At 37.2% G+C, this 24,528-nt stretch overlaps 3 protein-coding genes across 9 annotated transcripts; 2 read left to right on the plus strand and 1 right to left on the minus strand.

The window, feature by feature from the left end:
• Positions 1 to 299: 299 nt before the first annotated feature.
• On the plus strand, positions 300 to 4,883 carry gfi1aa (growth factor independent 1A transcription repressor a). Its single transcript, XM_081375233.1, has 7 exons — positions 300 to 578; positions 2,107 to 2,270; positions 2,361 to 2,546; positions 2,753 to 3,135; positions 3,905 to 4,042; positions 4,128 to 4,293; positions 4,481 to 4,883. Exons 2-7 carry the CDS (start codon positions 2,165 to 2,167, stop codon positions 4,657 to 4,659), a joined length of 1,158 nt encoding a protein of 385 aa, XP_081231359.1. The 5' UTR covers positions 300 to 578; positions 2,107 to 2,164; the 3' UTR covers positions 4,660 to 4,883.
• rpap2 (RNA polymerase II associated protein 2) lies at positions 4,884 to 17,241 on the minus strand. 6 transcript variants are annotated; one of them, XM_081375235.1, is made up of 14 exons: positions 17,058 to 17,241; positions 16,798 to 16,955; positions 16,666 to 16,711; positions 15,882 to 15,999; positions 15,682 to 15,780; positions 15,526 to 15,591; positions 15,343 to 15,431; positions 14,555 to 14,590; positions 13,487 to 14,426; positions 11,930 to 12,027; positions 11,678 to 11,758; positions 9,925 to 9,993; positions 7,855 to 7,911; positions 4,888 to 5,711 (listed from the first exon to the last, which is right to left on the minus strand). In XM_081375235.1, the coding sequence occupies exons 2-14, from the start codon at positions 16,850 to 16,852 to the stop codon at positions 5,558 to 5,560; spliced, it is 1,908 nt and encodes a 635-aa protein (XP_081231361.1). In that variant the 5' UTR covers positions 16,853 to 16,955; positions 17,058 to 17,241; the 3' UTR covers positions 4,888 to 5,557. The 6 variants fall into 6 exon arrangements, with proteins under 6 accessions (XP_081231362.1, XP_081231363.1, XP_081231361.1 ...); XM_081375234.1 differs by having other exon boundaries at positions 16,798 to 16,974; positions 17,058 to 17,240; XM_081375239.1 differs by lacking the exon at positions 7,855 to 7,911 and having other exon boundaries at positions 5,514 to 5,711; positions 13,487 to 14,315; positions 14,403 to 14,426; positions 17,058 to 17,174.
• Positions 14,344 to 24,508, plus strand: glmna (glomulin, FKBP associated protein a). 2 transcript variants are annotated; one of them, XM_081375241.1, is made up of 19 exons: positions 14,344 to 14,436; positions 17,371 to 17,446; positions 17,527 to 17,652; positions 17,738 to 17,851; positions 17,942 to 18,050; positions 18,471 to 18,720; positions 19,082 to 19,181; positions 19,749 to 19,930; positions 20,010 to 20,063; positions 20,158 to 20,188; positions 20,844 to 20,933; positions 21,025 to 21,066; positions 21,150 to 21,223; positions 21,674 to 21,758; positions 21,832 to 21,941; positions 22,024 to 22,087; positions 23,425 to 23,557; positions 23,675 to 23,751; positions 23,832 to 24,508. In XM_081375241.1, exons 2-19 carry the CDS (start codon positions 17,408 to 17,410, stop codon positions 23,925 to 23,927), a joined length of 1,776 nt encoding a protein of 591 aa, XP_081231367.1. In that variant the 5' UTR covers positions 14,344 to 14,436; positions 17,371 to 17,407; the 3' UTR covers positions 23,928 to 24,508. The 2 variants fall into 2 exon arrangements, with proteins under 2 accessions (XP_081231367.1, XP_081231366.1); XM_081375240.1 differs by lacking the exon at positions 14,344 to 14,436 and adding an exon at positions 16,886 to 16,976.
• Positions 24,509 to 24,528: the final 20 nt, after the last annotated feature.

The raw sequence follows: 24,528 nt of genomic DNA on the forward strand, positions 1-24,528 counted from the left end.
AACCCTAAACCACACCATTATCCTAACCCTAACCCTATAGAGATACATGTAGTTCATTATTATTACTCGGTATGTATACTTGCACTGTAACACGGACACCTTAAAATAAAGTGTAACCAAATATTTTCATTTCAAGTTAAATGTTTAAGTCATTGTATAGCCTATGAATTGCATTCTTTATGTATTTTTGAATATGCAATGACACCCAGCGCGTTGGCTGGGATGTTATTCCTGGAAGAGTAATTGCAGAAAACCACACCTGGGACAAATATAAAACCGCCCCACACAGGCAAGCCTAAAATCCTAATGTGATTTAGATCACTTTGCGCGTCCAGCAGGCTAAATCGTATCATGCAGTTTATATTTTCAATTGAGATAAAAATGCACGCGGTTAGGTAGCTGCAGGCACTTATGAGAATCGGGTGAAATATTAGTAACTGTGAGACATGATCAAACCCGGTCGCGTTCAGGAAGTTCGCGTGTGTATTTAAGGCGCGTGTTTGCGCTGCTGTAGCTGGAGACAGGCAGGTCGCGCGCAGCGGTCACATCATCTCTAGCGGAGAACAGCAGCGCAACAGGTGAGTCCTGTCCTGACTCACACACCGTAGTCATACTCAGGTGTCATCATAACTATTCAGTTATTCGCTTTGGATAAAGTAAACGTTATCTTGACGCACTGGCCGAGGTAAGCTTGAAACTTTTTTTTAACTTCTGCACGTACTTTTCTAGACTGTACGGAAAACGTCCAGATAGTAAAGCGATAGATTCACGCGTCATAGCCGGTGCGCCACGGTTGTTCCCATGCACATTCACTCCAACATCTGATCTGACTGCTGGACTTATGGTTCAGCTTTAATGAAGCAGTGTCCGCTCGATTCATACAAACTTTTTGATTGCAGCTGCTGGCAGAACATTTCGTTTCCTAATGCCAGAGAGCCCGCAAGGGGGTGTTAGGGGGGCTTGGGGAAACTTCAACGAATTTTTTTAACGAAATGTAAAAAGGTAACATTTGACAATATTACGGTTTCATTCTACTTTCTGAAATAATGAGATTTAACACCTGAATTGATTCAAGCCCTGGTTTTAACTATAAGCTACTTTGTGAAAAATGCACTTCTTCTTTATTTATAATAATTATAGTAGCCTAATCGCTCTTTTTCTTTTTCACACGCTTTAAAGATTAGTATTGTCTCGTTTGTTTTGCTTATTGCTTTAAGGCATAAAGCTGCATTGGAAGAATATTTGTATGAAAAGTGTTGATATCCGAATACATTCATAATTAATAAAAAAATGTTATATTGGTTTATAGCCTAGGCTACATAAAGCGAACAGAAAAATATACAATGTCAAAAAGTAGGCAAACATAGGCCTATTTTCCAGACAATATAATTTAATATTAATTTTGGATGTAGCTCACCAAATCTGTATTATGAAAATGTTTCTCATGAATGCTGGACTCTTGCACTAATCAATTGTTTGTCACGTTTTATAACGATTTTCGTTGTGTTCCAAAATAATTGCGCAAGCTGAAGACACATGTACATGTACAGAGAGCATCGAGTTGAACAAATTCTTGTTGAATTATTATAATCGAATACGCATGCAAATATTGTGCGTGACGCAGAGATGGCTAAACCGAATAGCCTATTATGTTGTCTCATTTTTCTTCCTTATTATTAGGGAAATAAATATGCAGTGTCATGCTATATATTATTTGAAACTAATTGTTTATTGGAATTCGATGTTCTTTAAGTCTCGTCATCAGGTTATTAACGACCGAAACAAAACCTATTAGTTATTGGCAATAATACCCTGGGCCCCATGTGCAGTCTGTTACTTGGAAGTGAGTGACACGATGCTCATTATGCGGACAGAGGATCAGTTTACTAAATAAGGCTTTGAGATCAAGTTGCCGAGAGGGAGCCTATAATGATAAAGTGCGCCGTGCAGTGAGTGCAGTGCCTCGACTTCAAATCGCTTTTGCTTTATTTGGGAGGTTTTGATTGCAAAAGGCTGCGGGATAGAGATTTGACACACACCTGCTGCTGCTGCAGTTCTGTGAAGATCAGGTGCATTTTTTCACACCGGCCGAAATCCACTTTTCAGGCAGGATTGGAGAGTCGTGAGTGATTGGTGACCCTGAACCTGATAACGGAGAGTAAACATGCCGAGGTCATTTTTGGTGAAGAGCAAACGGGCGCACAGTTATCATCAACCCCGTTACCTGGACGACAACTGCATCCCGATTGAGAAACTTCTCACGTGCCCAGGTAGCCTACATTTATCAATATGAATTAAGCAATGAAAAGCGTTCATTAAAACAGCGACGGATAATGCATTGTGATTTTGATTGGTTTTAGAGAGTCAAACGGGGCAGATCCCCGAGAGCCCGGTGGATGTGGGTAATCATTCCCCTAAAGCCAGCATGGTGTGCACGGCGGATCACTCCTCTCAACAGTCCGCGCTGAGCTGCGAGGGCAGTGTGTGTGACCGCTCATCCGACTATGAGGACTTCTGGAGGCCCCTGTCATCCGGAACCTCTCCAGGTTGGCATAATATGATCAATACGTTATGACAATGACATTGCTTTAACTCATCAAAATATGTTAAGCAATGTAATTTAAGTTGAGATGACTTAAACATCCAAGTTGATTGAACTTAAAAATTTAAGGCAGCAACTTTATTTCTTAATTTAATATGGTCTATGCAAAATACTCATTACGCTTTTCTTTTGTAACATATCTCACTCTAGATCTGGATAAATGCCCGGTGTCTTCTCCAGACGACTCGCAGCCTTTCGACTTGTCTTTCCGTCCGTATGTTTGGGCCCATTCGACATCCGAGCTCAGACACCTCATTCAATCGTGCAACCGTGTGTCTGCGGATTCAGAGACATCAATGGGGGTACATGAGGCCATGGACAGAAGGCCGGGTGCCCATCTTCTCATTGATCCAGCACAATCCCGCCGATTTTACCAGGACTATGGTTCTCTGAACACTAACCTGTTGGATAGTAGAGGCTTTTATGCAGACTTCAAGATTTCAACTAAAGTGGCAGAGATCGATTCGGAGTCTGATATTATGTCCACGCGACTTCAACTAAGCGGGTCGTTCAAATGCGTAAAATGCACTAAGGTAGGCCTCTAATAGGCTAAATCAACATTTCTATTATTAAGCTATATAAATATATCAACTGTTTGTCCTTAAATTTTTTTTTTCGAAGCTGAAAATAAAACAAAGATTATTGGAAGCCTACGTTTTAATATACATTTTTAGTTTTTCTACTTAAAAATTTCACGTTTAATTCAAATTGTTGCACTCTAAAAAATGCTGAGTTGTTTCAACCCACGTTTGGGTCAAACAGGGCTATGGACAAACCCAACCATTGGTTTAACCCAACGGTTGGGGTTGTCCATATTTTACCCAAACAGGTTGAAACAACCCAGGTAAAATTGTAAAATTTACTTGCAATTTCTGAGTGAACATTTTTTCTACACAATTTTTTATACTGTAATAGCTAACTGAAATAAATGAAATCATATGGTTCTTGACTCAATTTTAAAGAACTCTCTATGTCAAAAAAGGTTCTATCTGCTATGAGGAGAAATTTCTTAAATTATTGCATATTACTTTTACGTATTTAATTCCCCCCTAATGTTTACGAGCCGTTTAATTCATAAAACTGTAGGCATATTGCAATTAAAATTAAATTAACAATTAACTAAAACTAAATCAATAAAATGATGATTGTGGAACCCCTGACAGAACCCATAAGGTTATGCAGAATTTGCTTTTGTTTAGAAAACTCCAGCCTTTCGTCTTTAGACCAAAATACTTTTTAAGAACTAAATCACGACTGTTTAAACTTACTTCTTCTAAACGGTTATGCTTTTGTTTTTAACAGGTGTTTTCTACCCCTCATGGGTTGGAAGTTCACGTGCGGCGGTCTCACACTGGCACGAGGCCCTTCGCGTGCGATATCTGCGGGAAAACCTTCGGCCACGCGGTCAGCCTGGAGCAACATAAAGCTGTCCATTCACAAGTATGCTTGCATTCCCACAGCATTTATTAATTATTACAGAATTATACGCCAGGGAAATCTTACTAATCACATTCTTTACCTACAGGAAAGGGTCTTCAGCTGCAAAATCTGCGACAAAAGTTTCAAGAGGTCGTCCACGCTGTCCACGCACCTCCTCATCCACTCGGACACCAGACCATATCCCTGTCAGTACTGCGGCAAACGATTCCACCAGAAATCAGATATGAAGAAACACACGTTCATTCATACAGGTGATTTATATTTTGATAAAAACAAAACAATATTTTATATAGCCTAGGGATAATTACAGCCGAACCGCTTAAATTAGGCTACATTGCGCATGCGTTTGCATAAATATTGTGTAATGGAATAGCCTAACTATACGATTTATCCGTCAGTCAAAGTTTGTTACTTAAAACCCCTTCATATATTTTCCAGGTGAAAAGCCTCACAAGTGTCAGGTGTGTGGCAAAGCCTTCAGTCAGAGTTCAAACCTCATCACACACAGCAGAAAACACACAGGATTCAAGCCTTTCGGATGCGATCTGTGTGGCAAAGGATTTCAGCGCAAAGTAGATCTGAGGAGACACAAAGAAACGCAGCATGGACTAAAATAATGCACAAACAATTTTGTATTTGTTTTTTTCCCCTTACATCTGTTTGTTTGCACATGCATGTGACACTATGTAGAATTAGAAGGTAGGCTAATGTTGTGGTTTTATGGATTAAGATTAATTTGCTGATGTCAGAGAGATTTCCTACACAATTCCAAGTAGACTATTTTATAACAAGCTGTGATATGTTCCTGCAAAATATTTAATAAATGGACAAACAAAATGCTAGTTCTCAAATATTTTTTTTACTTCGAAATACATAGGCCTTTTAAAGGTTTAGGATAAAAATGTTAAGTACATGTCAATAGGCTAATGCGAATTTCGTCAATGTTAAATTCATATTCTTGTGAAAGTGTGATAGTTGCAGATATAGCAATTGTTAGCAACGCACCTGTCAAACAACATATCGGCTTCAAATTCACATTTGAGGTCATTTATGAAGAAAACATAAGAACAAATTAACCAACCACGTATTTTTAATCTAAAAATAGATATTTGTTTGCACTGTAGGCTATATTGTAGCTACTGCATTTTAAGGTTAAAAAGATTTTGTTTAGAAAAGATGTTATTTTAGTCATACACAAGCTGCATGCATTCATCAAGCTATATTAGGCCCATCACATGGCCCAAAATCAGAGCATTCCTTACACTTGTATTATACAATCCTTCAGACAGAACAATCCTTCAGAAACTCTTTAAGAATGAAGCAGGTTTTTTTTAAACGTTCACGTTCTGTGACGCACAACACAATCTGAATTTGATTCATCGTCAGTCAATTTTGAGCAAGTAAATAAGATATTAACTACATTAATATAATACTGACTAATGAAAATAAAAGGATGCGTACAATCTTTGTATTAGGTAGGCTTTTATTATAAATTCTACATGTGTGTGCTGTACATTATGTTACTGGAGCAACACAGGGTTTGAAGAGCAGCACGAGGTTGTGTAGATCTTTGTCCTCCAGTTTCAGCTCGCTCATGAGAGAGGAGATGTACTCCAACGAAGACGGACTTGCCAGCGACTCTCTCAGCAATGGTGACACTTCGGTTAACCTGAGCAAACAAACAGCGTTTAGCACCATTGGCATGTAAACAGAATCAAACTGAAGTTAGTGAGAATAAAAGATTATCTCTCTAGAGTACTTTAACACTGCATTTATGCCACTTTCATGGAGTCATCCATCCCTAGCTCTCTCTCGAAGAGGAAAAGGGTTATTGCAACAGCTCGGATTCAACCTGTTCTACAGTTTCTGGAGCTTTATCTATTATTGAACTGCTCTGAACAAAAGCCCACAGGCCGGCGGCACACCTGACATAAGGCACAGAGTAATTTGGAAGAGGCTTCCAAATTATTCATGAAGGGAAAATAACACGCCCTCTGCTGATAAACAGATTAAAAGCCTTAAATGGGTTCTGAACGTAATGAAGATGAGCAGTCAAAAAACACAGTCTGAAACACACTGATTAGTGAATATAAAGTTATAAAACGTGCAACATGTTTTTTTTTAAAAAAAGCTTTCCCATCGATAAAGAAACCGTTTGTGTGCTAAAGATTACCATATTTTTCGCAACTTCTCTGGGCAAAATCTAAATATTTATTTGTTGCATTATCAGTGGATAATTTAATCTAATTTAGTCTAATTAATTGTTAATCATTGATCAATTTAATCCTGTACTTGCATGATTGAAATAGCGGTCCGAGATGCATTTGAAAGATGGCCGCCGAGGGAAATGACTTGCAGGACTTTGGTTTAATTCAGTTACTTGTCATTTCTGTGTAATTAATTGTGAAATTAACTAGCAATTTCAGAGTGAAAATTGTTTCTACACCAAACTGAAGTTATTATAAAACATATAGGCCAAAATGTATTAATATTGGGTTAAGAAATCCTCCAGGCAGTCAATAATAAATCTGAGCAGTGTCTTTAGGACAGATCTTTAAATGGGGAGTGGTTTAAGTGGCTCTTCAGGTGGAATGTTTCCCATGCTGTTCCCGCAGCATCACGGATCCACGGCAATCAGGCCGTGATAAGAGACGGGCTTGTGTTGACACAGACAGGGAGCAGCACGGAACTCTCCTCAGAGTTAGTGGCTCTGAGGAAAGCCATACACACCACCTGCTACTGTATAAACATCACACACACACACACACAGACACCAAAAACTGGGCCCTTATTCATAAAAAAATCTTAATGCAAAGAGTAGCTCCTAGTGACAAAATTCTAAGAAAATTCTTAGAAATGTGGGCGTTTACTCTTAAAAGTAATTTAGAAAGCATCTTAACCCTTAAAAGAGGTCTTGATAGGAGTACGGACGAGGACTTTTAAGAGGCTTAAGAGTTTCTTTAGGAAAGGAGAAAACGGCAGAAAGACAAAGAAGGAGAACAAATGTGTTGCAGACAATGGAAGACTGAGTTAATAAGATGTTATAGATTAGATTGTGCTGGGATCATGTTTGTGACAGATCTTATTAGAGACACGCTAACATCTCCGACAGCGCAGAAATGCCATAGCGCCAGAAATTAAAGTAATCACTACATTAAGATATTTGGCAACTGGGAAAATGCAACAATGCAGAAGTGATGATTTGGGTGTGTCACAACCTTCTGTAAGCAGATTGATCACACAAACAATTACAGCACTTTCAGAAACTCTTATTGTGTCGCAGTTCATTTCGTTTCCACTGGGCATTCCCACCTTGCAGGCTCAAAAAACTGCATTTATGAATATAGCAGGCTTTCCTGGTGCGCACAAACAGGGGGAATGAACCGTTAATAATTTATTATTAACTGGTAACCGCTATAAGCTCCCACGTCTGCTTCTTGCCCCGTGCTGTGACACCCGGCCCAAATTTTCCTTTGAGGATAGCCTTGTTCATCCACTAACTGGGCTAACAGTAAACACTGTTCCTCTGTCCAGTCGGACTTTCTCGTCCTTCTTGTTTCTGATTCCATGCTTGTTACATTAAAACCATATTATATATATGGAGTAGAATGGGCCGACTGATTCAAGCTGATAGAAGAGCAACTTTGACTGAAATAACCACTCGTTACAACAGAGGTATGCAGCAAAGCATTTGTGAAGCCACAACACGCACAACCTTGAGGCGGATGGGCTACAACAGCAGAAGACCCCAGCGGGTACCACTCATCTCCACTACAAATAGGAAAAAGAGGCTACAATTTGCACGAGCTCACCAAAATTGGACAGTTGAAGACTGGAAAAATGTTGCCTGGTCTGATGAGTCTCGATTTCTGTTGAGACATTCAGATGGTAGAGTCAGAATTTGGCGTAAACAGAATGAGAACATGGATCCATCATGCCTTGTTACCACTGTGCAGGCTGGTGGGGGTGGTGTAATGGTGTGGGGGATGTTTTCTTGGCACACTTTAGGCCCCTTAGTGCCAATTGGGCATCGTTTAAATGCCACGGCCTACCTGAGCATTGTTTCTGACCATGTCCATCCCTTTATGACCACCATGTACCCATCCTCTGATGGCTACTTCCAGCAGGATAATGCACCATGTCACAAAGCTCAAATCATTTCAAATTGGTTTCTTGAACATGACAATGAGTTCACTGTACTAAAATGGCCCCCACAGTCACCAGATCTCAACCCAATAGAGCATCTTTGGGATGTGGTGGAACGGGAGCTTCGTGCCCTGGATGTGCATCCCACAAATCTCCATCAACTGCAAGATGCTATCCTATCAATATGGGCCAACATTTCTAAAGAATGCTTTCAGCACCTTGTTGAATCAATGCCACGTAGAATTAAGGCAGTTCTAAAAGCGAAAGGGGGTCAAACACAGTATTAGTATGGTGTTCCTAATAATCCTTTAGGTGAGTGTGTATATATAATGTGTGTGAGTAGACCCTATACTTAAAATCGGTTTTTTTTTTTCATTCTTGGACAACAACCAATCACAGTCTTCAAAAGATTGTGTCAAACGTAGCAACGAGGTCAGCCCCGCCTCCTAAGATTAAAGTTTTTGTCTTTTCCTTGCTCAGAGTTGCTCTCAGATCGGTCCCGAATCGCTCTTAAGCTAAGACTCCTACCTGGAAGTTTTTAAGCTAAATTAGGAGTTTTCTGAGAGGATTCTTAGAAACTTTAAAAATACGGGCCCTGATATTTTGAGACTTTTTGACCTTGATACAGTCATGAGTGTCTGCAGGGATCCTCTCTATGATATTTTGATTTCCACTGAGTTTTATTTTTCTGTCTGCATTTTAGTCACATCATATGACAATGACTTGTTAACCAATATAGTTAACTAATGTTAACACATGTAATGTTCCTACGTGTGCTCATGCATGTTTTTACATTTTACTTACATATTTAAAAATACCTGTATGCAATTACAGCTTAAACCTACCCATAGCCCCAATCCTGTCCCTAACCGTACCCGTATTCACCTCAATAGCAGCAAAAGTGTTCTGCAATGCAGCATTCTTTTTTAATACAAGTAGTTAAATACACCTAATATAAAGTGTGACCGATGTAAACTTATTGTAAAGTCTTAGACTATGTAAAATAATATATTATATATATATATATCCCTTCAAGACCAGTAATCACTGAATGTACTTCCCTTATATATATATATATATATATGTATTTTTTTTTTTTTGTGACTTTGGAAAAGATCTCTCACATTAGAAACTCCAGAATCAATCCTCAATAGAAGAACAAATCTTTATCAAGTAGACAAATATTAACTTGGAGCAAAAACAAATGCACACAAATCATACACGCACTCGCACGGACATAAATCACTTGCGTCTTATGACTTTACATAGTGTGTTCCTGAAGAGAAAACAATGCTCCCTGATTTCCTCAGTCCTGTTCCCGTCCGCTCTTGTTAAAGCCAGGCCCTCCAGCTGTTGATCCGTCTACCACATACTTTCACTGTCAGAGCACAGCAGGCCAGCGAGAAGCCATAAAGCCCCAATCAACAGCCATCATCAGATAAACCCACGGCATTATCTGCAGTTGCAATAATCTGAGCGCGGTCGTGCTGGACTCTCATGGCAAATACCAACACATGTGGCACTTTCCCATGCATGAGCAAAGCCAAGCGTTAGTAGATAATTAGCTTAAGCAATCTAAAAATCTGTTTGACATCTGAAAGATACCAAATATGTAAAGACCCGACTCTGGTTGGACGCAATCTGGACGATGGTATGATGAGCCAGAAACCACCCAGCAACCTCAGAAAATATTCAAATCTTAGTTTTAATGTATTGAATGTTTACTTGATACTTACACTGACAGAAGAACCACGGCGATTAAAGTCCATTCTGGGCTTTTGTGAATGATATTTGTGTTTGTAAACCTGGAACAAAAAGGACAACGTTAGGAAAAGTGCACTTAAATCCCATCCAATTTTGAATGCGCGTCGATGTCAGTCATAACGACTTGCAAAATAAAGGGGAATAAGTGCAATATTAAAGTCAAACTGCTTTAATGGGTGTCATGGTTTTGAAGCTGCTCAGATTTAGTGGCCCTCAACAGGAGAGACATAATTCCTGGAAGCAGGTTCAATCCAAGGGTCAAGTGACCCTTCAGAGGCATGCTAAATCATCTTCATAGTGTGACACACTACTTCCTGTTGACAACACCTCTGGCCAATCACAATTTATGGGCCGTGAAACTCAAAATGTCATGACTCAGGTCAAAAAGGTCTACCGAGTGTCTAATAGACAGACATAAACACTGATTTGACCCTGTTGTACGCAATTAGTCTCTTATGCTCCATTTATTTGAACAAAAATACAGCAAAAAGCGTAATATTGTGAAATATTGTTGCAATTTAAAATCATATTCTATTTTAAAATATTTTAAAATGTAATTTATTCCTGATGCAAAGCTGAATTTTCAGCATCATTACTCCAGTCTTCAGTGTCACATGATCCTTCAGAAATCATTCTAATATGATCTGATTTGATGCTCAATAAATCATTTTGACAATAAAAGAGTTATTAGAAATATTTTGCAACATTTTGCTGATATTTTGACATAATATATTGTTATTTCAACATTCTCATTATTTCGCCATAAGGGGACATTCTAATATGCATTAAGCCACATTTTGCGTTCTTATATTGGTTTTCTGAGGGAGGAAAATGCTTAATGTGAAATTAAACGCGTTGTGTTCATATTCTGGGCTCATCTGATTTTTTGTAGTATGCTTTATTATGATTTTTATCATAATGATTAATTAATGCATGCACAATTATCCGTGAACTTGATAAATGTTGCAGATATGTTTTACTATCCACAAACAAAATGAAATGAGCCCAGAAAAAATCTGATGAGCCCAGAATATAAACTCAACGCGTTTAATTGCACGTTAAGCATTGCCGAATACACTCAAATGAGACTGACTCAGAAAAGACGTCAATAAATGCACACGTTTCACCTGTACATCATCTTTGTTGCATGCGCAGATTATGATCACTAATACAAAATAAAACATTTTATTCACAAAAATGCTTTTGCTGCACATTCGTTGAATTTTGCACACATAAGTTGAAAGCAATTTGTTTGTGGATAGTAAAGCATATCTGCAACATTTATCAAGTTCACGGATAATTGTGCGTGCATTTATTAATCATTATGACACTAAAATCATAATAAAGTAGAATACAAAAAAATCAGATGAGTCCAGAATATGTACAATTTCACATTAAACATTTTCCTCCCATAGAAAACCATTAGAGGAACGCTAAATGTGGCTTAATGCATATTAGAGAATGTCCCCTTATTATGTCGAAATAACGAGATATTATGTCGAAATGACGACTTGTGTCAAAATAACGACTTAATATCTCGAAATAACGAGATAAGTTTTCTATTTTTATGTTTTTTCAACATCCGGTTCAGGGCTTCCGTATTAATGCATCCTTCATGAATAGAAAAATCTTAATTTTGAACAGTATTCAAACAGACAGTCTATCAGCTTGTTTGAAAACACATACAAAGTCTTCACTCTTCATCTAGTGTGCGATGCGACTTACCTGAATGTCCTGACCAGATTATTTATGTTATTGATGACATCACTTATTGTTAGACACAGGGGTCCCACAACATCTCTCAAGCTTTGGGAAGACACAAGAAGGTTATGTTAACAAAATGCAAGAAGACAAGGCGTGTTTGACAGAAATGCAGGTCACCATTTATACCGATTTCAAGCAGGTCAAATACAGTATTAGGGTGACCAAAATCAATGTACAGTTGTGTCTAAAGCAACTGGAATGCTGAACACTGACCTCCGGCTGAGTTTCTCCACAACAATGCGTTTCTGTATCAGGTGCTGTGCATGAGAATCAACCAAAGGCAGAGGAGGGTCCTTGTCCTTTCCACTGTCCTGGAGGCCCATAAGAAAAGGATTGCATGTCAATCAAGAATGCAACATGCAGAAATGAATGAGAGATGCTGCCAGGTGTCAGGAAGATTATGCTAGAATTAAGCACCCACAACAGGACAGTCAGAGTAAATGCAGGTTCAGAGCTCAGAACAAGAGGCCATTCATGGATGCTTTAAAGGGTTAGTTCACCCAAAAATGAAAATTCTGTCAGTAATTACTCACCCTCATGTTGTTCCAACCGCGTAAGACTTTCGTTCATCTTCGGAACACAAATTAAGATATTTTTGATGAAATCTGAGCCATGTTTCACTCCTCCATAGGCTTCTATGTGACCGAAACTTGCTGGCCCAGAAAAGTTATTAAAGAGATCGTTAATATAGTCCAAGTGACTCCAGTGGCTCAATCTTAAGTATATCAAGCGACGAGAATACTTTCTGTGCGCAAAAACAAATAAAAATAACGACTATTCCACTTTTCATTTCCTTCTCTCTGGGCCTCTAGTTGGTTCGCGTAGTCTTTTTGCGCACAATGCGTAGCGCGTCTGTGTTACACGTCACCACGTAGGCTCACTATTGGCCGACGCCGGTCATGTGTGTGTTGCGTGATGACGTGCAACACAGACGCGCAGCGCAAAAACACTACGAGGCCCAGAGAGAAGGAAATGAAAAGTGGAATAAAGTCATTATTTTTGTTTGTTTTTGCGCACAAAAAGTATTCTCGTCGCATGATAAACTTAATGTAGTGCCACTGTAGTTACTTGGACTATTTTAACGATGTTTTAATAACTATTCTGGGCCGGTGAGTTTCGGTCACACTGGAAGCCTATGGAGGAGTCAAAATTCTGTCAGATTTCATCAAAAATATCTTAATTTGTGTTCCGAAGATGAACGAAAGACTTACATGGTTGGAACAACATGAGGGTGAGTAATTACTGACAGAATTTTCATTTTTGGGTGAACTAACCCTTTAAGTATGACAAAAGTATTAATGCCATTGCTTTAGATATAAAATATGAAATCAAGTGGCATTTTAAAAGAACACATTAATAAAAAAATCATTACACCTTTGTCAGGTCATGAAATAAAACAACCGATATTCTGTATTTGTGGTTGTCAAACATAAGTAGGTGGATCATGTTCATAGTTAATGTGAACTACACGTGTGTACTTGAGGAATAAACTAACGGCTAATTGAAATAAAGCTGAAATAAATTAAAAATAGAAGTATTAAGTGAAAAACTAAAATTAGATATGTGGGAACTAGCTGAATATGTTTAAGTTGAAGTACGAAATGTACTAACTGAATTAAACCTTTTTTTTTTAAACAAAAACTAATAAAAATTACAAAAGCACATAAACTACTCAAATTAAAACTTAGCCATTATATTGTCTGTGCAAGTATGAGTCTAGAAGGGAAGCTTAAAAGTGAAAATTTGAAAGGCAAATCATTCCGTTCTCACCTGTGCATCTTCAGCCTCTCTGACTGCATCCGTCTTAAGCTCTTCAGGCAGAACGCACACTCCTTCATAAAACTCCCTCACTCTCAGCTCCAGCGACGCAGTCTCTTTCCACAGTGTCTCAATATCAGGAGCAGGAGCTCTGGGTGTGAAAGAACTTCCACTGTCCTGTCTCAAGCCCACCTCCACCTCAGCCTCATCCAGGTCATCCTCATCCAGTTCCTCCACCTCTTGTGCTTTAGACTCTGTTCCTGAAACATATTCAGGCCCATAAAGAAACTTCATTGTGTCCTCAGTTCTCCACTCCGTAAAGGTTTGTCGTAGGCGCTCTAGAAGGCACAGATTGACGGCTGTAGGGGTTGTTTTAGCTCTGTTATGATCCTTCAACAATCCTTTGAGGCCTGCAGCTCCTCTCTTACTCATGCCCACCTGAGTGATGTTCAGAGCACCAGCGGCAGCGAGGGAGTTTACAATCTCAGGCTGTGAAGGGATGTTAGTTTCCTCCTGGGTTGCAGCGTCCTTCAGACTACACTGATTCAAAAGCTCCAGAGTGCCTTTAATATCAGATTCTGCAGATGTGGTTTTATCCAGTTTAGGTAGACAGTCGGTTGGGTCTTTCTGTGGTTGAGGAGTTTGTGAAGATCCACTTTCATCATTATTTTCTCTTTGTGAAGGTTCAGGATGAGCATATTGCTTAATTTCAGCAGTGGACTCATCCTCACTCGCTCCATCCCTCTTTGGCAGCTTTCCCCAGTGAACCCGTGCTTGTTTACTCTGTCTGGACACCACACTGGAGACAAAATCTTGCTCAATGTCGCTGTTGTCACTCTGGCTGAAGGGAGGAGAGTCTTTGTAAGACTCAGGAATGTCTGTGACGGGATTCTCAATGTCGGCTCTTTTTAAAGGCTTGTCAACCAACTTTATCTCCTGTCCTGAGCTGCCTCTGTGCACAGGTGAGAATAAACTTCCAGTCATTTTATACAACTATAAACTACTCATTCAGAAGGTTATTCCACTGCAAAACATCTACTAAACAATGGCATTTCTCTAAGACAAACAGCATGCGCATACCCGTCTCCTTCTTTCATCAGCTTAACCTCAGGAGGCCTTTAATGGAAAAGAAAGGAACATTGTTATTTTATTTAAAAAACATTATTAAAAATACAGTTTAATTAAAATTATTATTGTTAAATAAACTACCGTTCAAAAGTTTGGGTATGACTTTTTAAATTAGAAGAGAGAAATTCATTTATTCAGCAAGGACATATCAAATTGAACAGAAGTTTTTCATATTTAAATGTCAAATAAATGCTGTTCTTTTGAACTTTCTATTCATCAAAGAATGCTGAAAAAAATTAGCAGTTTTCAGCAAATTATTATACAGTACAATTGATAATCAAATGTTTCTTGTGCATTAAATCAGCATATTAGAATGATTTCTGAAGGATCATGTGACACTGAAGACTGGAGTAATGATGCTGAAATTACAGCTTTACCATCACAGGAATAAATTACATTTTAAAATATATTCAATTAGAAAACAGTTATTTAAAATCATAATAATCTTTCACAATACTTCTATTTTCCCTGTATTTTTAATCAAACAAATGCAGCCTTGACGAGCATAAGAGACTTCTTTTAAAAACTTAAATTCTTTCAGACCCCAAACTTTTGAATCGCCATAATAAGTTAAAAATGTAATATTTCATATAAAATAAAAGATATCCTTTTTTATAACTGTATGATAAAGAATTCAGTTTTATGATTAAAATATTTGAATTATGTGATTAAAATTTTGATTTTAATAATAAATTAAATATTTACTTAATTATAATGAACTGGATTGACAGATACACTACCTCTCATCCTTTCTGAGCCAAAGTGGAGTTGTTGATATCTGGCACTCGAAACATTTAGAGGCTTTGTAGCAGAAATTACAACAAAAGCACTGAAAAATAAAGAACAGATAACAGAACATTATGAAGAACTGGTCTGTTTAATCTCTAAATACATTTCAGGAGAGCGATGGAAATAAATCATACCTTGCGCTCTGTAATATCATAGACTCTATTCGTTTTGGTGGATATTTTAAACTGTTGAGCGGGCACCTGAAATTAATAAACTCTTATTAGACAGAAAGAAACAACTAAATTTGTCAAATAAAAAATAACTTGTGTAATTCCAAGAAGGGTTCTTACATTGGTTAGTTTATTTGGACACACAGGGTATCCACACAGTTTGGCAATGGACCGCTCTTCCACCGTGTCTTTGTAATTGGTAGAAGTGATGTACCATGCCTGAAGCAGAAGATGACAGGACATTCTTTTTGGAGCACAGCAACTCACAACTATTTAAATCTCCAGCCAAACTGTATAAAGAGGCTAAACATGTAAGTTACACAGTCGATGAGGAACCGCTCTGTCACGCTGTCCTCTTCCACCAAGCGCTCGACCACATGCAGGGCTCTGCGCTCCAACTCCAGCTTCTGTCTGAGCGCATCTCTAATGGCTTCCCTCCTGCAAACAACACGCTTTATATAACTCACATCATTTTAATAGTTACTTAGTATAGTAATAGTTACAAAAATATTGGTATTCAAAAATAGGGGTCAAGATTCAAAACATATCACGATACTGAACTCACTATATGATGTCATTGCGATACTCCAAGACATATGGTAAAAGGTTTACAAAAAATATACTGTTGATTAAAATGCTGAATTTGGTATTACATTGGGGGTGTAAATGAATAGGCTTGGACTTGGTGCTGGTAACCCAATACACAGGACAAAAGTGACACCAGAATTATTCTGAAGCTGAAAATACAGAATTTTTTTACGAATGTGCTTGGACTCTGTCACTGATTAGATTTATTTAAAATAATGTAGGACACTTTACTGGTAATATAAGACATTTGGCATTATCAGGACCCACAAATATACCCCATTGCATTATTATACATTATATATTGTAGTTTAATATAGTACTGGCACTAAAACTCTGTGAACTGTGAATTTGGTCTCACACAGTAACGTTAATTAACTTAATACACAAAACAAATTAGTACACAAAACAAATAGTCACAGTCCACGATATTGTTGGATTTTTGTATTGCGATATATTGTGACACGACACTCCTAGTCAAAAACATAGTTCAACTAAAGTAAACAAACACAAAAGCACCTTCTCGCCTCACGCGCTGCTGAAATCGCTTCGGCTCCCTTTCCACCTGAAATTCAAATGAAGCGGACAAATTAAGGTTTCAAAATAAAAACTTTGAGGGCAAATCCCATGTAGCTCCATATATCCACTAACCTTTCTTTTTGGATTTTGAGGAGCTAATCTTTCCTGTCACTTCACCGGCTTCCATGCTTGCTTTCCCAAAACAAAACTTTTTCCGCCTACGTCACAGCACTACGGCAAGCCGCAAGTGACACGCTTTATTCCGCTTTCCAGTTTCCAAACATGCGGCGCTGCTTATTGAAAGTATAGCTGTAAGTGAGCGCGCATTTTCAGTTTGTATCTTTTTTTTTGTAGATGTGTATCTTATAAGCAAATTAAAGCAGCAGCCGTACCTGTACAAAGCTACGCGAACGCATAATCTGATTACAGAGCTTATTTAGTGAACGCCAGTCGAGATTTTAGCTATCTTGCTAATGACTACAACAACCGTTTTATATCCATACAGACTCTCAGACGAAGAGTGGCGTCTATTTATGAATATTTCTGCTTTGTTTGCTAATGATAATAATTAGAGCTGTGTGTGACCACCAGCTGCTCTTTATAAAGCCGTCATGATTGATGACTACGTCAATGCTCTATTGTCTTTTCACCTCATCATTGTTATCGTGCGTAATATTAATATCATAATTTGTTTTTTCTATACAGAAATCTTTGATGACAGAAGACGTTTCAGGCCATCAAGATGGCTCTAGAACAGCTCAGTGATGTAGTCCAGAGATGTGTAAGTGTCTAGATATGTGCTACTGTACGTTGACGATGTGTCACTTACCATCAATCACGTGTATATTCACTTTTCTTTAGCAAGCAATCAAGGATGAAAGCTACTCATCGCAGGACTATGATTTATTCCTCACCGCTGGAAGAAACTGTATAGAACAAGGCGACAGTGCTCAAGTTCTCAGCATCCTAGTCGATGAGAAGAACAAGGTGAGTTGGACAGCATCTAGTGCACTTTGTGATCCATCTATGGAGAAGGACAAATTCAGGAATGTTTTTCCTTGTTTTACTCAAGAGCATAGTGAGATGCATGGGCTGGAATCTGCTGGGACCTCTGGTACAGATGCTCCTGAAGAAGGAGGACGAAAACCTTCCCCACTGCCATGCCATCCTGTCGCATCTGCTGGAGGTTGTTAATGTCTTGCTCTTAAACCATGACCAGCTATGAGTTTCCATGCTGCGTTCAATTGTTCATTCATAGTGTTGTTTTGTGAAACAGGTGTGCAGTCCTAAAGAGCTGCTAGTGGGTTTGTTGGAGCAGGTGGAGGAGGCTGATTCTGCCTCCATTGCTGAGACGCTTACTCTTCTCCTCAAGCCTTTACAAACAGGTTCCTCTTCTCTTAGTCACTGAATCATAAGAGCTGAAATGTTGATGTATTGTTGACATCAGTGAACTGCTGACAGCCTAAATGTTTCAGCCACGAAAACCAGCTCTGACAAGTTTCAGATTTTAGGTTTTTAATCTACACTACTGTTCAAAATATGGGGTTAGTGCATTTTTAAATGTTTTGAAAGAAGTCTCTTATGCTCATCAAGGCTGTATTTATTTGAACAATACAGTAAAAGAATACAGGAAAAACAGTAATATTGTGAAATATTAATACTAAGTTGTTTTCTGACCAACCTGACTCATGCACACTGTTTTCTGATGTACTCATAAGACTCTTCCATGTGACTCTGATGGTTCTGAATGGATCCTAAATGAACCAGATCCTCTTTTTGCCCCTGATATGTCCTGAACCCGTCAGTGCTGCTGAGGCTGGGCATGAAGAAGGCCTCGTCTGTGGGCATGGCTCTCTCCACGCTGCTCGGCCAGGTGGCCAGACTGCCGGTGCCCGTCACCAAAGAGCAGGAGGAGGATGATGTTTTCGGCTTGTGCTGCTGCTGCACTGCTCTTCTGCAGTTTGTGAAGCCCTTTGTCGAAGAGATCAAGGAGATCATCAAGGACAACAACAGAATATCCAAGGACAACGAGCTCAGAGTGGAACTGCTCAAGTTGTAGGTTTTATTAGTGTACCTTATCATTTTTACCCCAAATTAAGGATACATCGACATGATTTCAGTTATCGGTACTGGTCAGCATTGGATATTTTATCGATTTTTACATTTAGATTACCTTTGCTGCTTTCTGGACTCTTAACACTTGATTAGTTAATCCTTAAAAACACTAATAATGTAATATAACTGTTAAATAAATGAAATCTTTAGCAAAATCTCAACGTTAGAGTTATAATAGTGTGATACTCAGATTTATTTAAAACAATTGATTTTTTTTTTAGGGGTTTAGTTCAAATCTTATTAGACAATATAAGAAAGTGTATTAATATGGCCAATTTATGTATTATATTTTTTTCTTCAGCTGTATGAAGAGTTTAAGTGAGCCTCTGCTGGAGGTGCAGTTGAAAGATCCAGACACACTCCAGAAATCCCCTCTGAGAGACTTTGCTACTGAGATACTGGTATAATATTGCATGAACTTTCTTAACTATGGCATTCCTTTATTGCATGAAGTGTTTTGAAACTTCCACTGTCATTCAAACGTTTGGGGTCAGTAAGAAATGTATTATTTTTTTAATTAAAAGTAACAGTAAAGACATTTATAATGTTACAAAAAAAAGTATCACGGTTCCCACAAAAATATCAAGCAGTTTTCATCATTTGATTATAATAAGAAATGTTTCTTGAGCATCAAATCTGCATATTAGAATGATTTCTGAAAGATCATGTGACACTGAAGCCTGATGCTGAAAATTCAGCTTTACATCACAGGAGTTAATTTCATTTGAACATATATTCAAATAGAAAACAGTTATTTTAAATTGTAATAATATTTCACAATATTACTGCTTTTACTGTATTTTTAATCAAATAAATAATAATAAATTCTTACTGAAATCAATCTTTTGAATGAAAGTCGACTAAAATTGCATCAAATAGCATAATATTAAATCTAGTGGCATCTGCTAATGTATTTCAAACCACTGCCTTGATATACCTTTTCATTGCATTGTGTTCCATGTTTACAGGTGATTTTGTCAAATATTGGGGAGTCACTCCCTGATTTGTTGAGTCGTAATGTGCTGAAGAGAAGGGAGGTCCCAGGCTTTCTGGAAGAGGAGGTGAGATACCCGAAGGAGTCGCTGGCCTGCATGTGCCACCTGCTCTTTGTGAATCATATAGCTGTGGACATCTTTCCAGCGGTTCTCAGGTGAAGACAGAAGCTGATTTACCCACAGATAAACCCTCATGTCAATTTGTGCTGACATTTCTTTGCATGTTTTTTTCAGTTCGGTTTTTGTTCTTCAGTGCAACATGGAATATATCGAGCTTCTGTTAAGCAGGTACTTATGAAGTTATGACTTTGAATCTGAATGTTTGTATAAGAGTCTTCTGACACACAGGATTTCACTCTACTGTTTTGATCTTCATTTATAGAACTGAAGGATCCCGTCTGCAGAAAGGATTGGTAAGAGTGTTCATCACAACATTAAACCAGACCACATTGTATTAATATTATTTAACAACATGTACTTACTATTGGGTTAGGAATATGATTTGAATTTGACTTTTTGAAATTGAAGTCCTGGAAATCCCTTGAAAACAGCCATATTCATGAAAAGGTACTTGAAAAGTACTTGAGTATGTGAAATTAGTGTTTAATTTTATTGATAAAACAATCTTTTCACTCAAAATGAACACTGCAGCCCGTCTGATATAGATACAGAGCCATTTCGCATGGCTATGAGCATGATATTGCTCATATAAATATCCAAGTATATGATACAGCTTTCATTCTTCAGGTCGATCATATATTCATGAGGAAAAAATCAGTTTGAATAAAGGATATCTTTGTCATAGTATCCTTTCAGAGGTTAAAGTTTCCACAGTCATGCGCTGCACTTGAATTGTACCATTTTGTTTTCTTAGTTTATTTTATACTGTTTAGAAGATCTCTATTGTAGTCCTTGTAAACCAAAAAAGTAGTGCTTGAAAAGTTCTTGAAAGTCCTGGAATTACATTTTACAGTATCTGTATGAACCCTGGTAAGTACATGTGACAAGGACACTTTAAGATGAAGTGTTACCACCTGTTTTAATATTCCTTTAATTCTTTCATCATAGGAACTGTATGAAAAAAGTCTTGTCAGAATTGAAGATAACAGTCTGCCAGTAGATATTTTGGACCTGAAGACATTTTTCAGTGTTCCACAGGTACAAATATTACAACTAATTATGCTGTAACAATAGTTTTGCGTGTGATTTAGGTGAGGTTTTGTTCTAAGGCTTTTTGTTTTCTGTCTAGAATTTGGTTAAAGTTATGACGTTGTGTCCAGACCAGACTTTGGTAAGTGAGATGATCTGTTGTTTATATGTTTGTGTTGTATAATATGTGTTATCATTGTTCATTTTGATTTGTGTTCACCACAGAGAACTAAAGGCCTTAAAGTGTTTCAGCTGAGTATTGACAAATTCAGCACAGAGGCCAAATACAAGTTCTTCAGGTAAAAAATATTTTTCCTCGAGTTTGCTGGTTAACTATAGCATGATATTAGACATAAACATCTGAAATCACTACACAATAGTATGTGAAATTGATAAATAATTCACAGATTAATCAATTCTCAAAATCATCAGCAGTTGCCGCCCTAATAGCAACTTTATATTAAGTTTATATCTCACAATTCCACGTTAAATGTCACAATGTGCTTAATTGTAATTCATTCAGCAGATGCTTTTATCCAAAGTGACTTACAAATGATGAACACAACAAGTGATTCCTCTTAAAGAGGCTATAAACACGAGAAATGCTAGTAATACATTTTCCTATTTTAGTCTTTATCTGGCATACACTGAGATATCTGAGGTGGAAACGGGTTTCCATTGAAACAACAAAAGATGTAGTGATATTAGTGTTATTAGACACTTTCATTTATGGCGTTCCTCCATTTTAGAGGCATGTTGAAAACAAGTCAACACGCGGGGGTGGAGGGATACATTATCAAGAATATCAAGAATCAGATTGACTTTTCCCTCAAGGTAAGATAAGTCATGATATCATGTCATTTGGTGCCATTTATTTTTTATTGCACCTCCATTTTCTTTTTTTTAGCCATGTAATGGTAATGAGTGGTTCCTGGGTAAACATCTGCTGCCTCTGCTACGGCTAGTGCTGTGTCTTCCGCACGGACCGGAAACAGACCTTCTGCAGAACTTAGACAGGTGAGAGCTCGGCCTTACTGCCACAGCGCTTGCTTCAGTCGCAGTCGTTTGACTTGACCAAACTGCTGTTCATATCATACAGGATCATGGAATCACTGAACCTCCTGAGATACATGCTCATCCGAGATAAAGAATGGGAGAATGAGGTAAGGGTGAACCATCTTCGCTTAAAATGAGGTAAAAAGATAAAACAAGCCTTAAAATAAGCTAAAACAACCAAACACTGACATTGTATTTCTCAGTTTATTCGTTCCCTCGACAACTGTAATTAGTTTTTTGTTTCACACGGTCTTGGAAAACCTGGATATATGAGGGAATTTTAAAAGTGTGATTTGTAGAGCTGGAAAAGTAGTGGAAATTAATACATTTTTTAAAAGTATTGGATTTTTTTTTGTTGTTGTATTTTGAATATAATTTTTCTAGTTATATCAAGCTCTAAAATATTTTGAAGAAAAAAATATTATCTAAGAGTTCATTTGGCACTCAAAAAAAAAAAAAAACTATGGGTGCTCCGGAAAGGGTACAAGATACAAAAATATATTAGTGGATATTTCCTCGCGAAAATGAGAGCATGCATCCACGTATGGGCACTCACACATATTTTATTTCTAAAAAAAATATTTAATATATTATTATTATTATTATTATTATTATTATTATTATTATTATTATTTTAAATTATTAATTGATGCAAGTTACTGGACGCTCTCTAAAATATTTTATTGGGTTGAAATTGCTGAGCATTGTTATTTTTGTATCACTGAGATTTTAGTTTTTATTAATTATATATATTTTTTTAATTTTTATTATTTATTTATTCTATATACGTTTTAGGATAAATAATATATAAATAATAGCGTTTTAGGAATTTTGTTTTTTTAATTAAATTAGATGTTTATTATGTCTATATAGTTAAAATATAGTTTTAGTTTGTTGTTTTAGTAAATCAAGTTAAATGAAAATGAGAAACGTTGGCAACTAGCTGAAATGATGGTTTTTTTTATATATTTTATTTTATTTCAGTTAAAGTTTGTTAAAGTAATGATTTTTTTAAATGGTTTTACTTAACTGCAATAACCCTGTTGCTGATAAATTGCTATTTGTTAGTATATAAAAACGCAATAACAAAAGATATAAGTAATTTAAATTAATTGGTAATAATAAAATAGTAATTAATAAGTAGAAATATGATAAGAAAATGTAATTACTTTATTTCTAACATCAACAATAATAATTTATTATTGTTATTATTATTTTAATATATTGCCACTACTAGTTTCTTTACAAAAGTTTAAAAACAAGTAGCTTTTGTCTTTATGGTCTTTGTCAATGGGGGGCCACTGCTCTACATCCATAACAAACTCCCACATAATTATATATATATAATATATATATATATATATATATATATATATATATATATATATATATATATATATATATATATATATATATATATAATTTTTATTTTTTATCTGTTTAGACAGGAATTTGGACGGAGCTTTATAAGATTGAGGACAACTACCTGAAGCCAATGCGGACCGGTCTGAACATGTCCAAAGCGCATTATGAGGCAGAACTGAAGAGCATGAAAGCGAATAAGATCACTTCTAAAGGTGCAATACTCTCTCATTCATAATCCCGAACTTAACATATTTATGCTGTTAATGTAGCTTGTGTCACTTGAAATCTCTGTAGTGAGGCTGCTAACCCTTTGTTGTTGCGTTCGACAGACTCTCAAGCATCAGTCTGCACATTAACCGTGGACAATGAGAAGCTGCCCAACATGACACCAGAAATGCAGATTCAGGTATATTATTTTGTGCCCCAGTCTATGGGTGCTCCAATACAGTGGACACAGCTAACAGTGTTTGCATGCCGCTTCTGCAGGTTCTGCAGTCAGCCCTCTTCACATTTGACCTGATAGAGAGCGTCTTGGCAAGAATCGAGGAGATCACCCAGGTTAAAGAAAGACCCTTGTCATGATGTGAGAGCCTGTATGAGTCTTTTAGCATCTTCTCTTTCGGTTAATGTAGTCAAAGCACCAGAACCAGCTTCCTTTAATGATTCGACAACTAATCGGAAGTGAGACTTTATTTTGCTGTATTTTATTGTGTCTGTGTCCACTCTGGTTGTAATCAATCTTTACTCTTTAGTAGCATATTATTGTAGTCTATTGTCAGGGAGAAAACATTAAATGTTATTTGCAACTTTTTAGGATGGATTTTCATTGTTTTGGCTTCTGAACTATGATTGTGCACATTTGTTTGACGTCAAGATACTAATGTAAAAAGTATTGTTAGGTCACTTATAAATGTAAATGACAATATAATAAGTTATTGGATTATTACCTGCTGACAGGCTTTGTGTGTATCGATCACTAAAACAAACACTGAACTATGCAAAAATTGCACGAATTAAGATTCTTAGACCTTTTGTACCTGCATTTTTGCATCTTTCTTGTCTGTGAAAGTTTTTCTGTGGAGGAAATATTAAGCAATGTTCTCCTCTACATTTTGCTACATGAAATGATCCCTCAGGCTTTGAATAAATACTATTGTTTTTCAGATGCAATTTTTCATTTTCC

This window comes from Scardinius erythrophthalmus, assembly GCF_964197995.2.
Source record: "Scardinius erythrophthalmus genome assembly, chromosome: 9".
In the NCBI taxonomy this organism is placed as follows: domain Eukaryota; kingdom Metazoa; phylum Chordata; class Actinopteri; order Cypriniformes; family Leuciscidae; genus Scardinius; species Scardinius erythrophthalmus.